At 41.2% G+C, this 14,338-nt stretch overlaps 1 protein-coding gene across 1 annotated transcript; it reads left to right on the forward strand.

Annotated features, from left to right (window-relative positions):
• Positions 1–7,153: 7,153 nt before the first annotated feature.
• Positions 7,154–13,639, forward strand: rpl9 (ribosomal protein L9). Its single transcript, XM_030415171.1, has 8 exons — positions 7,154–7,185; positions 7,813–7,859; positions 7,977–8,092; positions 8,964–9,059; positions 9,263–9,395; positions 11,142–11,222; positions 12,412–12,543; positions 13,413–13,639. Exons 2-7 carry the CDS (start codon positions 7,814–7,816, stop codon positions 12,516–12,518), a joined length of 579 nt encoding a protein of 192 aa, XP_030271031.1. The 5' UTR covers positions 7,154–7,185; position 7,813; the 3' UTR covers positions 12,519–12,543; positions 13,413–13,639.
• Positions 13,640–14,338: the final 699 nt, after the last annotated feature.

The following is a 14,338-nucleotide window of genomic DNA, read 5'->3' on the forward strand; positions in this document are numbered from 1 at the left end:
TGTCCAAACCCACTCTGATGATTCAGGAAGATGTGGTCCTTCAGCTTTCTTCAGTTCATGTGCTTTTCTCCCAAAACTCACCCCTTTTCCAGCCACTCTTTTGTTTCTCTGATCCCACCCTTTTCTTCTCCCACACTCTCCTGTTGTTTTTATTTGTTGGCCTGATTCTCCCAGGTTTGTCCCAATCATATGGATTTTACCACACCGCCTTTTCCACAGCCCTTCCTGTCCCTAACAGCTGAGAGGAGAGGAGAGGAAAGGAGCAGTCCAGTCTACTGGCTGCTATATACTAGCTTATTCTAGGGCATAACCACACATTCTTGGTGGGTGTTATCTATTCCCCAATAATGAGAACATGCCAATCTATTCCCTGTTAAATTATTTGAAATATGCCCTCCTTTAATGAACCCTGTCCACGGATTTGCCTTTTCTTATATCCTAATAATTTTCAGCTTACTCTTGTTTGTTGACGAAAACATAAGGCTGTGACCCCCAATCAACTGTACACTTGGTTGCGCCAAACATACACAGCTTGTAGTTGTTGTTATTAAAGTGACATTGTGTAGTTTTAGAGAAGATTTTATTGCCCCAAAACTGAATAAACAGGCAAAATAACATCCCCAGAACATTGTTTGAAGCTAGAAAGGTGCCACATATAAACAAAGTCAAACAGTGTGAAATTGAGTTGTCCTTTAAGGTTGTTTATGTATTCAGTTTATTCAGTCATGCTATCTCAAACAGGCACGTGCACACATGGGGCCCAGGGGGTGCTTGAGCCCCTACCCTTTTTGCCTCGTATTAAAAAGTGCCCTTTTTGTGTGTTTTCTTAATGAATAACTACATTTGTGTTGTACATAGGGATGTAAAAAAAAAAACCCGGTTGTACAAAAACGCCTCGGTTTTCTAACATACGCATTTTCTTGTAATATGCTGTTGTGAGTGTGTTGAGCCTAAAGTCGCTTCTCGGTCTGCTGTGGCTCCACTCTGTCTCTCACAGAGAGAGAGAGAGAGAGAGAGAGAGAGAGAGAGAGGATGGAGGGAGAGAGAGAGAGAGAAAAGAAAACAGAACATGTGGTCACTGTTCGGCAGGTGAGGTTGAGACAGAGATGCACTTTCTCCTACAATGTGAAAAATTCAACGACACAAGAAACACTTATTTTAACAAATTCAGCTCTATAATCTCCGATTTCAAGGATCTGAATGATACAGAGCCCCAGACATGACATGGTCAAAAAAAAAAAAAAAAAATTAAATTAAATTATGGCCACAATATAGCTATAACGTGCGCACGAAATACTATTTCGTGGCCACAAAATACTAAATTGTGGCCACAAAATACTAATTCGTGGCCACGAAATAAGTATAACGTGCGCACGAAATACTAATTCGTGGCCACGAAGTAGGCATAATGTACGCACGAAATACAAATCAATAATATTAATATCATTCCTGGACAGCTCGCTAAGCAAATCGAGCGCACCTTCACTAGAAACCGCAATAGCCTACGTGATGTCCTTAAGTTGAGCGTCTTTTCTAATTCTGTTCTAGTCAATATCTTGTTATCTTGTTATCTTCTTAAATATAATGAATGTAAATGTAAATGAATGAAATTCAATCTTGATGTTGTATATACGTTTATGTTAAGTTATTCTTAATGTCCGAATGTTTGGAAAAGATGCTTTGGCCAATAAAGCCCCTTTGCATTTGAATTTGAATTTGAGAGAGGAAGGGAGGGAGTGAGCGACAGAGAGAGAGAGAGAGAGGAAGGGAGAGAGAGATAGACAGAGATAAGCCGCTGCATCATGGAGAACTCCACCACATAGTCCAGGGCATGTGAGCGAAGCGGAGCGTGCGAAATATAGTCGGCGCGCAGAGCGGGTTTTACTCCAAATGCCAGAGCGATGGTTCCGTTTCGCTCCAGTTCCGTTCCGATACCGCTCTCCACGAGTATAGGGCATGCAAAAGTCCAGACTCACGTGTGCCTTCAAGGGTTAGCCTACATCAGAGATCATTCGTTGAGAGATGGAGTTTGTAAAATATTTCGAAAAGCAAGCAGGATTCAGGAATTCCTCCCTCTTTTAAATTTGAGCGAGCGTGGAACGATTTCAGCTGAATTAAATTTTAGGTGAGCGGAGAGCGGTCTTTGAGCGGAGCCGTCTGGCATAAGTTTGAGCGATGGAGCGAAGGAGCGAACACCCACGTAAACGGGGAGTGGAAATTCTCGCCGCTCAGCTCCGCTCACATGATCTGCCACATATATAGATGGGACGTGACAGTGGAGAGACTTCAACCTTTGTGAGTCTTAAATCCATTAACATAACTTCCTTGTGGGGGCTAACAAGTCGCCTTCCACTTATTCAGTGTGCTTAAATATGAGTCATATTTCAGAAAAGCCTCATTTGTCTTTGTTAAACTAACTGCTTGTTAATGAGAGTTAAGAATAATCTAATAATCTGACAGCTGCTGTGTCGGCTGTTTATCTTGCCACAAACCTTCATCATCTTCCAGATATTGAGTTTACTGTGACTTTGCTGTTGTAAACATTGCTGCTCCTACTAACATTCATAGTAGTAATTCTTGGTTTTGTCACATTTTTAGATGTGTAGCCTGTATTTCTAGTTTGCACTTGCCCTCCAATAAATAGCCTAATAATAAACCAGTGTTTCATTGCTTTTTAGGAATCGAAGAACCTCAGTATTATGATAATGTGAATAAACTCATGTTGACAATAACTTGTTGACACAAAAGAAATGGCAACTGCATATCACTAACAGCTATGCAGGATACACAGTAGTTAGCTTTCTATAAGTACTTTGTTTATGAATTTTACATGATAACATTAGTATACATATTTATTTAGGCTTATTATATCCCCAGCCCCCCTGAAAGAAACAACAAAATAGGCATTACCTTGTCATTTCTTGTGCCTAGTTCCTAGTTCCTAGGAAGCGCAGCAGACACCTGGGCGGGGCTCCTGGACCCGTGGAGAGCCTGGTAAAATATGCTTTCAATTTTATATCATATATGATTCCAAAAAATGTATTTTTTTCCATTGATGGGTATAGGCTATGATGCTTTTATGTTTACATTCCCCAGGAAGAGAGAGAGAGAGAGAGAGAGAGAGAGAGAGAGCTGCATCAAAAATGAGCTTCTATCTCCTATATCTCAAACTTGGACCTAAAAAGTGGGTCATTTTGCAAAAGAACCTTTAAATATTCTCCAGAAAGTACTTTAAAGAAGAGTTAACAACATTAATCAGCAAAACAGGAGAAAAAAATTAGTAAATAGTAAAAGTAAACAGCCCTGTGGAGTAAACAAGAGGTCGCCATGGAAAGTGGTCATAAGGCAGCTAACAGCACAGAGAGCAGGGAGGTTGGATACCCTGCTAAATGTATCCAGTGAGGGCATCGGCTCAGGAGGCAGATTAAAGATCTCTAAAGATGAACACCTTGACAAGGATGACCCTTTGCTCACCATCACATACTACACAAGGGAAAGATCATGGTCCAGGGGAATAAAGCCAACCTGGAGTCCTCGGTGGTGGACACCAATAGGATCAATGTCCCCTCTGACAGTGAAGATGATGAGAGCCCAACAGAGAACCCTACCACCTTGTCCATCTCTGCCCCTCCCACACCCGTCAGCTCCACCAACCAGTTAAAAGAGAGTATGGCCCTGGTGGAGCTGGACTTTGCTGAATTCAAAGAGCTGACCCAGGCCAGGCTGTCTGACTGCCAAGACAACACTGTGCAGCAGCTTCATGAGAAGCTCCAGCAGCTCAAGAGAGACAACCAAACCTTGGCATCTGACCTCAGAGATGATATAGGGTTCCCTGTAAACAGTAAATATTTGTGAAAGTACCATTTACATAATCAGGAAGAAAAATACATCGGTACAAAGAAAATAGTTTGATCAAGAAATCTTCCTCCCTCTACTATTCCTAGGTTGGTTCTCTAGTTTAAAGAGCAAAATGTAACTGTTTTTAGACCTATCTTCCTTCTTTTTCAATATTTTTTTGCCCCCCATGGCTCCACTGATAGCACAGCTGAAGAGGGTGACAGGAAACAGGGCGAGAGAGAGGGGGAACGACACCCAGCGAAGGGACCCAGGCCGGGAGTCGAACCCGGGTCCACCGCAGAGCCCCAGCACAACCGAGCCAAATGGCGCCTAGACCTATATTCTTGACCTGTACGACTGCTAGATGGGCAACTGGCTATTTTTGATCTCATCCCACCAAAACTATAAAACACACTCCTTTTTTTTATACGTGCAAATGAAAACATACGTCTTTCAAATACATCTTGAAGCTCATGCAGACCTGCCAACCTTGAAGAAATGTTGTGAGTACAACCCCTGGAAAATACTTTACATTTAACTGTTTTAGCTGTCTACCTGTTGGTTCACACAGACTTCATTCAAAGGAAAACTAGATACATGTAATTCATATTCAGCTACATTATTGGCTCATCTCTATCTCCTAGATTACAATAAATTATTCATGTGTAGAGAAAGGGAGTGGATGAATGGCTGTTTATGTAATGAAACTACACAAATGTTATCTTATATGTCCTGTCCAATATTTTGTGCCCATATATTTTTGTTAGTCTAACTAATAGGAAGCGGGGTGAGCTACTAAATAGGCCTAAGTACTTCTGAGTCAGTAAGATGTGAGTCAGACCAGGTTAACACATAGCCTTCTTTTGATTACTGAAGGGAAATGAAGTAGTCTAAATAATAATTTACTCTCAAATCACCAACTTTAAATAGGCCTAAAGCAACCACTACAAAAGCACAAGATTTAAGCCTGGCAGAGACACGATTATAGGCTAATAAATAAATGGTTCAGATAATGTCAGATAGGCTTTCAAAAGGTTGTCATTGCATTAAATTCCCATTGTGTCAGTTGCCATCACATTGGCCTTGCCAATAGGCCTATGCTATGCATTATTAACTTGAGCTACAATAGCTTGTCACAGCTGGACTCCCTGTTATGATGTCATGGTCATTTTTAATGTTCATAAATTCAATTAGGCACGCAAACCTGCAGTTTTGTCTGTAGCAGTAATGGATTTACGGGAAAACGTGGCGGCTAGCCTACTATTTGCAACACGATGAACGGTAACTTTGACGAGTGGTTAACAACACCGTCAGGTAAACTCAATGTCTTAATTTTACCTTTTCAACGCTGTTTGCATTGGCAGTGACAGCAAGCAGCTGAAGAGGGATCAGTTAATCAGTTAACTTGCATAGAAACTGAAACCGGTAAACTGCGAGATTCAACAAAATGCGTACCTGGAAAGCAGCAATGCGTACAAGCGTACTTAAGGGTCAAAATGCGTACCAAGTAGGAAAAATGTGTACATGTTGGCAGGTCTGCTCATGTTTGGTTTTAGGTTTAAGACTTGGTCGATAAACCCCTCACATTACAAGATAATCTGGGCCAAACAATAGTACCAACCACTGCCCGAGACCAGATTTTACCACAGAATTAGGATTAAATTGGTCCTAAACTCATGTAGTCTGAGCCTGGCCTGAGCTCTAGCAAACTGCTATTCCTTGTATCAAGAGCGCTGTCTGTTTATAGGCTGCTTAGAAAAGTTGCATAATGCACCTTTAAGAAAATCTGATTAAAGTGAAAAGTAAATTGAAAATTTGGCAGCTCTGAACTATGATCTAAATTTACGAACATTCAAATAGAAGTGTCACAGTCAAATAAAAAACTCTGACAGAGGGCTCTCATTTTGACTAAGACCATGGTTACACCCTTGTAGCTATCAATAATAATCAACAGTGACTTGGAGCAATTTCATTTATTGACACTCGGGATAGATGTCAAAACTCCCCTCCTGTTCACATAATACAACCAAGACTGCACAGAGTGCAGTAACTTGTCTGTCTACGTCAGTGGTGCTGAGATGAAGCAGGTGAAAAGTAAGGTTCCTTGAAATTCCTGAGAGTTCCCATCACTAGCCCTATTAACACAGAGACTTTGTATTATCGCCAAGGCTGAGGCTCACTATTTCTCCACCTTTGTTCGTTCACAGTGAACCGAGCAGCTTCGGCTTAAAGCCGCTCCATTGTGTCAATTCATACAGCACGCTGGCGCTGTGGATCCAAAAGACACGTGACGGTACACGTTATGATGTTGATATCTTACGTTTCCCCTCTGCGTTACATGATTACATAATCGCAATCAGTAAACAGTGGATGCTGTTTGGCTTTATCACTCACCAGGAGGGATGCTGTTTTCTGGGGGAAAGTTCACTGAAGTCTCGGTCGAGAGGGCTGACAGTGGTGGTGAGTTTTTTCAAGACAGTAACTATAACAACTCAATACTGGAAGGAGACAAACACGTGGTGAGTAAAAGTTTTTAGCCAGGGACTGATGCTGACGAAGAGTCAGACAGGATGACAGACACTTTTCCACGTATAACTGCAGATTTTCTGTCCTCACATAAGTTGCCACAGACTCAACCAGTTAGTTAGTTAGACTAACTTCTGGAGCGAGTTTCTGGTCAACTTTTACAGAGGATCCATAGAAAGCATCCCGACCGGAAACATCCAAACCAGCATGGTCTGTTAAGGGTCCAGAACATCACTGGTACCCAACGACAGAGCAAAGTGACACCAGCGAAGTGAGGTGTCTGCACTATCTGCTGCCATACAATCAGACAACAGAGCAGCTTCATTCCCCAGGCTGCGAGACTCCTGAACTCAACATCAAGACCCCGTGGTTTAAAAAAAAGATGCTGCAGGACTCAAACTTTATGTCTTTTTTTAAACCATTGATCCATGAATTTACCGTATACCTTCTTTATATCAAGGATTCGGAATTACAAGGCTGATATGAATGGTTTTTCCCACTCGGCTGATCGAAGTTGCGCTATTTACGATATGCCCAGAACGCGGCAGAGCTAATATGGAGGATTTAAAAAAAACAAAAAAAACACGTAAAAACAAAAATGCCAGATAGAATTCGTTCCCGATTTAACAACTACTGTTTAGCTAATTTCTAAATCTCTGTTCGAGGTAAAAAACTAAACAAAAAACGACTTTACTAACTGTACAAGTTAAATTTGTGATCGTCGTTCTACGATTGTCTGGTCGCGACTGATGACGGCACGTTACGTTCTCTACATCTGCGTCGTGACGTCCTTCCTTCCTCCTTTCCTCTGCTACCGGCGAGGTGAGGATAGCCGAAAAATTTACTCCTTGGGTCTTATCTAATTCCATCCGAGTCAATTAAACACAAATTGGACTTAATTTTACATCATAATTTGTGGATAATATTATATTTCACTACACGAGCTGTATTTTGCCTTTAATTCAGGTTTTTTTTTAAGGAAATATGTTAGTTGCTTGGCCGCTGATTCTGCTGTCAGTGAGGCTCGAGGTCGCGACTGTGTTCGTGCTAAAGGCCGCAGCGGGTTGAACATTGTTATAGTATATTGGTATGGATTCAGCTGTTAGTCAAGCCCACCTACATGTTGCATAATTTTATCTATATATTGTAAAACATGGGTGACTCGAACCCCACTGTCGCATGTAGCTCTCCATTAGCATTTGTGCCTATGCTAGCCGTGATAACGCAGTGTGGCAGTGACCGGTTTCCTAAGCGAGGCACTAAATTACACCTATCCTTGTAGTCAGAAACATGTCTTAAGATTACATTTTACGCTGAAGCTTTGTGATGTATAATTTTAGACTAGCCCAGATTAAGTCTGCGTGCTATCATAGCTAGCGATGAAAAATGTCTCAGGAGCTCACAGGATGCTTCAGAGCATTAATTCCAACTTTGTTTCTGTCTCTCCAGAATGAAGACCATTCTCAGCAGTCAGACTGTCGATATCCCCGACAAAGGTAAGAAACTGGTGATTTTTGCCGATAATCATGAGATACCTGTCTGTAATCTGTAACATCTGTTGAGTGTGGCTTCTTACCCTGGGTGTGTTTTTGTCTTTCTGTGTGGTGGTTCAGTCGAAGTGAGGTTGAAGGGCCGGACAGTGACTGTCAAGGGGCCCCGTGGCAAACTCGTCAGGGAGTTCAACCACATCAACCTGGAACTCAGTCTTCTGGGCAAGAAACAGAAGAAGGTAAGGAGCAAGGCTTGAAATGCAATGCAAGACAAACCAATGTACGGATCTGTGTTCCCCGAGTTTTTCATGTAATGCAAACATCAAAAAAGACAAACTCCATCTTTGCTGCTTACTATCGAACTATTACTATTTGGAATTAAAGTGTTACTTATTCACAAGGAAGTTCGAAAACAATATTTCTAGACACATGTCTGGTTCATGTGGGCGGTCCGTCATCCATTACACTATAATCTGTAATGTATGAAGTCTGAATAGCCCCAAAAGTCAACAACCAGCTGGTTCAACAGTGGTGTCACAGTAGTAGAAAGGCTTGTTATTGGAAGGATGCATGCTTTCAGTTGGCATCTGTCTTTTTTAGCTGTTTCGAGTTTATAAGATGATATCCTTAAGAGTGAATTTGAAACGTTCCAACTCAGAGCTGAATGTTGACTGTTCAGGAAAAAAACATTCCTGGACTCTTAAATTAATGGGACAATCAGCTTCTCTGCTTGTTGAGGTGATGCAAAATTAAGGGCCTCAAGTAACACTTGCTGTGGATTACTGACGTCATTATGTCGGCGTTTCCATTTTCCAATGAAATAATCATAAGTCTAGAGTTGTTACACTCATGTCAGTAATCACATGTGTAGATTCCCTCAAATAGCTTGCATTCACCAGTGTTTAACAGTCCAAATCTGAAAGATAATTTCATGAGCAATGGTTTTTGAAAAAAGTATTGTAAAATGAAACATCAGAGATGCTTGAATAAACTAATTCCTGGGGGATTGCTTGACAAATGACTTGGCAATGGGCCGATACATTAATCAGTAGCCTCAGGTTTTGTGCAGTGTGATTAAAATGATGTTAACCACTCTGCTGTCCTCCTCAGCTTCGTGTGGATAAATGGTGGGGTAACAGGAAGGAGCTGGCCACAGTCCGCACCATCTGCAGCCACGTTCAGAACATGATCAAGGGAGTCACTTTGGTAAGACTCCAGTTGAACTCACTGGAAATTGCTACCTTTTAGCACTGTGTGATACAATAAGCTCTATGACTGTGTAGGATTAGTTTACTTTGTGTTCATGATTTCCATTGTGTGGCTTTAACGCCGTACAGCAGGTTATTGTTGGGAGAACAATTCATTTTATGTTCGGCTCATTGCCTCTCTCGCCTCTTGTCTGACTGCAGGGTTTCCGCTACAAAATGCGATCTGTGTACGCCCATTTCCCCATCAACGTCGTCATTCAGGAGAATGGAACTATGGTGGAGATCAGGAACTTTCTGGGGGAGAAGTACATCCGCCGCGTCCGAATGAGGAGTGGTGAGTGTATTTTATTTTTTTTTTTCCTCCAGCACCTGTTCAAACCTGAAATTGCATGGCTGCCATTAAAGGTTGCATGGAACAGCTCACTTTTCTTCTATTCATGTCCCTGTACCCATTTCAACTAGTGGTAATAGAGCCACCTCCAGCTGACCTGTTTACGTCACCAGCAACACCGAACTCTTCCTCGGCATCGAGAAAGATAGCGTACGAAGAGCGTGACGAAGCTACATCTTTGTACATTACATAAATGGTCTACATGATAATTAAACAAACTAGATGCACAATGGCGCACTTGCTTGTGGTTATTTCGGAGGAAAGACGCCACCGTCCTTCTACTTCTGGCTCACGGCCCCGGAAAACAATCTCGAGCCTGGGCAGAACGCAAAATCCGATCTGATGGAACGTATACATGCACGAGTAATGCGACTATGAATCGAATAATCCGGCCCGATTTTAGTCAGACTAAGGTATATACATGCATCTTAAAAATCCGATCATAGTTGGACTAACCCAGTAGTTTTCTCAAGTGTCATGTAAACGCACTGAGTGGTTGCGTTTCATTTTTTTTAATGACAACATGCCAGCTGCGGTTCGTTTTAGTGCGTGTGTGTGTGAACCACTTCACATTGGACTGCTTCTGTAACGAGGGTCAGTACAAAGCTGGCTTTGCCTCGTCATAACCCTCGTAAAAGGATGAGTCCCAACCATACGGGACCCAGCAACTGCACCCAAGCCACCGATAAGTGTCGCCGTTTGATTGTATTTACAGTTGCTGACGAGTATGGTGAAGTCAGCTGGAAATTGGCTAACTAGTTAGCTCCACTTCGGTCTGCTATGCAATGGCGTTTGAAGCAAGTTTGATGTTAATAACATTACGATGGAGTTTGGTTGTCACAGTAAAAAGTCTCGAAACATATGTAGACCGGAGACAGATACGACGCGAATAGTGTCCAAGAGTTTGGAGACTGTGTTGGAGACAAACACAGCTTTCGCTAGCTGTTAGCCGTTAGCTACATGGTAGTAACTGTAACAACACATACGAACAAACTAACATTATTCAGACACACTAACCATTCTGAAATGTCCTGCTGCAGCCGCAGAGTCTGTACTTCTTCAGGAACCTCTCCTTCTGGGTCAAACTGGTTCGGTTGAACGAAAAAAATCTCCGAGCCATAGCATTACATCCACCGTAAAGATTAGCGCATGCTACCGCTAACGCAAGCAACATCCTCTCCCTGGGAGTCACTCAGCAGGCAAGGCTCTCCAAGCAGGCGTTGACAGATGGAGCTCATTAGCATTTAAAGGTGCAGGTACAGAAACGGCCTGCTCTCAGGAGAGCTCAGTAGAGCGACTTTTAGACAGCTGAAATGCAGGACTACTGATGGGTTTGGGGCAATGCATATTGAATACAGTGTTGTTGGCTAGCTATGTGAAATTGATGAAAAATTTTATAATATGGGACCTTTAAATCCATTTTGATTTCTTCAATAGAAATTACACATTCTCAACATGAAGTGCTGTACATGAAAACTAGACATACTTAATTATTTGGTTAACAAATAAGAACAAGGAACACTTACCTGATGCACACATACATGACCCAGCTGGGAGTAGGGTTGCTACAAAGTGCCTTGTGAACAGCTAAGGACCAATTGACGGCTCGGCTGCAGTGAGGGCTGCCTTGTCTATACCTGACTGGGAGAGTATGAATAAAAAAGTGAAATGGTTTTCTCCGTCTTCCAGGTGTGAACTGTGCAGTCTCTGCTGCCCAGAAGGACGAGCTGGTGCTGGAGGGTAACGATATTGAGCTGGTGTCAAACTCAGGTATGCTGTGCACCTCTTTCTCTACATCTATTCTACGTGACTGTCCTTTTTTCTCCACATTAGAGAGGAAGCATTCATAACACAGCGATACTTCAAATGAAAACTTATTTTTACTCTATCAAACAAAAGGTAAACAGGAAAGCTGTTGGTGACATGGGATTGGCAGAGGGCTGCTACCTCCCTGTAGGCATTTCTGCAGCACTGTGATGTTTACAGTCTGTGCTACTAGTTTTTCATCAGTTCCATGTGGATGTAGTTAATCCTCAAACCCTGTGTTTCTATCCTCTCCTTTTTATTATGGAAAGAACAGAATATTCCCCCAAACTGTCAACATTTTCATATTAGTGATTGGAGATCATTGGCGTTGGTGCTTCCCAAACTTTTTAGGCCTGTTACAGTTTATATTTAAGCAAAATCCACTTCTAGCCTCCCTGTCAAAGGTTACATATATGCTGTGAGCACTTCTTGCACCAAGTGATGTAGTGAACCCTGGATAGACAATGGTGAAGGGTACAGATCAGCCATAGTTGAACACAAATTCATTGTCTATCAAAAAAATTCTCAACAAAATATATCATCTCACGCACCTCACTGACTCAGACTACCTATAATGTCAGGATTGATATCCCATACCTTTTTATTCTCCAATGTGATGTACAACAAAACCTGTTTTAGTTTTTACTCTGACAAATTTATAGGTTTTGATGTGAACCCAACTCCCTCTGTTTCCACTGGAACTAAGTAGGACAGTGACATCTTTCTTTGTTTTGGCTCTGTATTTCTGCACATTGGATGAAGAATTAAATAATTAAGACTGCTTCCTTTCAGTTTAAGTGTCAGCAGACAATTTCTTTTCTAGCATCATTACAAAAGAAATAGCTTGTTTTGTATCTAGCAGACTTTGACTACAACAGATTTGAAAATATTTGTTACGTTTTTGCCCAATACAGTTTGGTCCCCTCAAAGTTGTGGGGTTGTGTATTAAAATGAAGCTTTATTTGAAAACTCATTTATATGAAACTGAATCCATTACAAATGTGAGCTAGAGCCAAAACTATAAAACTGTCACTATCTTTGTACATCTAACTGCAGTGCATCTATAGCACTCTCCTCTCCTGTGTCTTTCCTCCAACCTCCTCTGTAGTGATTGTGACGTGTTGCTCATTATCCCAACCTCTCTCTGTTCCAGCTGCTCTCATCCAACAGGCCACCACAGTCAAAAATAAGGATATCAGAAAGTTCTTGGACGGTATTTACGTGTCTGAGAAGGGAACAGTAGTGGAGGCTGAACAGTAAAAGTTGCACCTGCACTCGTATAGAGGTTAGACAACGCCGTCGATGCCTCCCTCATGGCCTATTTGATTTGCATGCTTCTGTTGCTTTGCATGTTTTGCCAGAGATGCAAAGGCATCTGTTTTTGTTTCATTGCTCCAGTGTTATTCCAGTCTGCAATAACATATAAGCGTATATGTGTGTGTGTATATATAGCATATAAGACTGTCTTATGCAACCAGATATATTTTAATGTGTGGTGTTGGAGCTTAGCAATATGTTGATACTGATTTAATTGTCAAATTGTTTATAAAAAGCCAATTATAATTTTCTGAAGCCCAAACTGCTCTTTTGAGCTGACTCATGATTCATAACTGAGAATTAGTTGGCATAAAAAGGAAAAGCAACTAAACTAAATGAATGAAGCTAGAACCAGTTTCACATTTTTCAGGGCTTGATGTAAAGATATTAACAGTTTATCATCAACAAAATGAACAGTTCCAATTTTGGTTTTGTGTAATCTAGTTTGTTGCATTTGTTCGATGCTTTAAGATGACTTTCAAATGAATGTTGCGTGTAATGATGCTGACATGGTTAGTGTTTTCACAGAAATTAGTGTAAATTAATTGTCAGTATTTTACCTTTTATGTTAGGTATCAACTTTTTTTGTAATTTGGGCCACAGTTTTGACCTTAGTTTGTTGTAATTGAACACTAACCACAACTAGTAGTTAAATCAGTTGTTTTTTCAATGTTTTCCAAAGAAACCAATGTGTTTTTTTTAATGGCACCAATGTCAAGTTATCAAGCCACAGTAGTTTATCTTCTTGTGCTAATGTTTTCATCAAACCAGCTACCTGTTGCATGTAGCCCGGTCTCAGCTTTCTCACTGTCCTTGTTTTTTTTTGTTTCTCTTTAGCGGCTTTGATCCAACAGGCCACCACGGTCAGAAAGAAGGACATCAGGAAGTTCCTGGACGGCATCTACATCAGCGAGAGGACCACTGTGGTGGAGCAAGATGTCGAATAAATGTTCATCATGTCCTATTTTGACCAATAAATTTACCATCTTTTCCAACTAATTTGATTCACTTGGCTGTTGGTCTGATTGAAATAAATTGAGACAGCATTTTGTCTCAAGATATAGCATTATTGTGCTTTCTCGCTTTTGCTTGTCCTTCATGAAGAACTTGGATCAAAACAGTCAAAATAAAATGGGCATGAAACTGAACTCTAAATCACAAAAAGGCATTTCATCCTGCCTGTGCTGCCTTTTCTTTATACCAGCAAAAGCACATAGTTAAAGGCCAGGCTCTTTAAAGATGGTCTCTGGTCATCGCTTGATAATCCTGAACCTGCACACATTACAAGACATTTTGGAAAGATGTGCATCATACACTACATGATATTGACATCAATGAGGAGACCTGTGAGTGTTCAGATGTGTCCAAAAGTGGAGGAAATCTGATATTGTAAACATGGATACAATCAGGAAATGTATCAACAGGAGAGAGATACCACAATGTCAAATCCACAGTGTGATGTAGTAGGAAGACTGAAGTCTGGGGCTGTTTTACCTCCTCAGGACTTGGACACCTTGCACAGAAATTGACTTCAGCTTGACCAAAGCGAAGTACCACTCCATTCTTCAGAGACATGCTTCACCCTCTAGTTTGATCTTTTTGGAGAAGGATTCATACTGCAGCAGGATAATAAACCCTAAAACCTCAAAACTTTGCAAGTCATAACTTGACGATGAAAGAAGACCAAAGAGTCCTCCAGCATCACCTGACTTCAACCCATTGAACATTTATGATGCTATTAAGTGGCACTAAGTAGCTTTGGA

The sequence above is a fragment of the Sparus aurata genome, chromosome 1, assembly GCF_900880675.1.
Source record: "Sparus aurata chromosome 1, fSpaAur1.1, whole genome shotgun sequence".
Classification (NCBI taxonomy): Eukaryota; Metazoa; Chordata; class Actinopteri; order Spariformes; family Sparidae; genus Sparus; species Sparus aurata.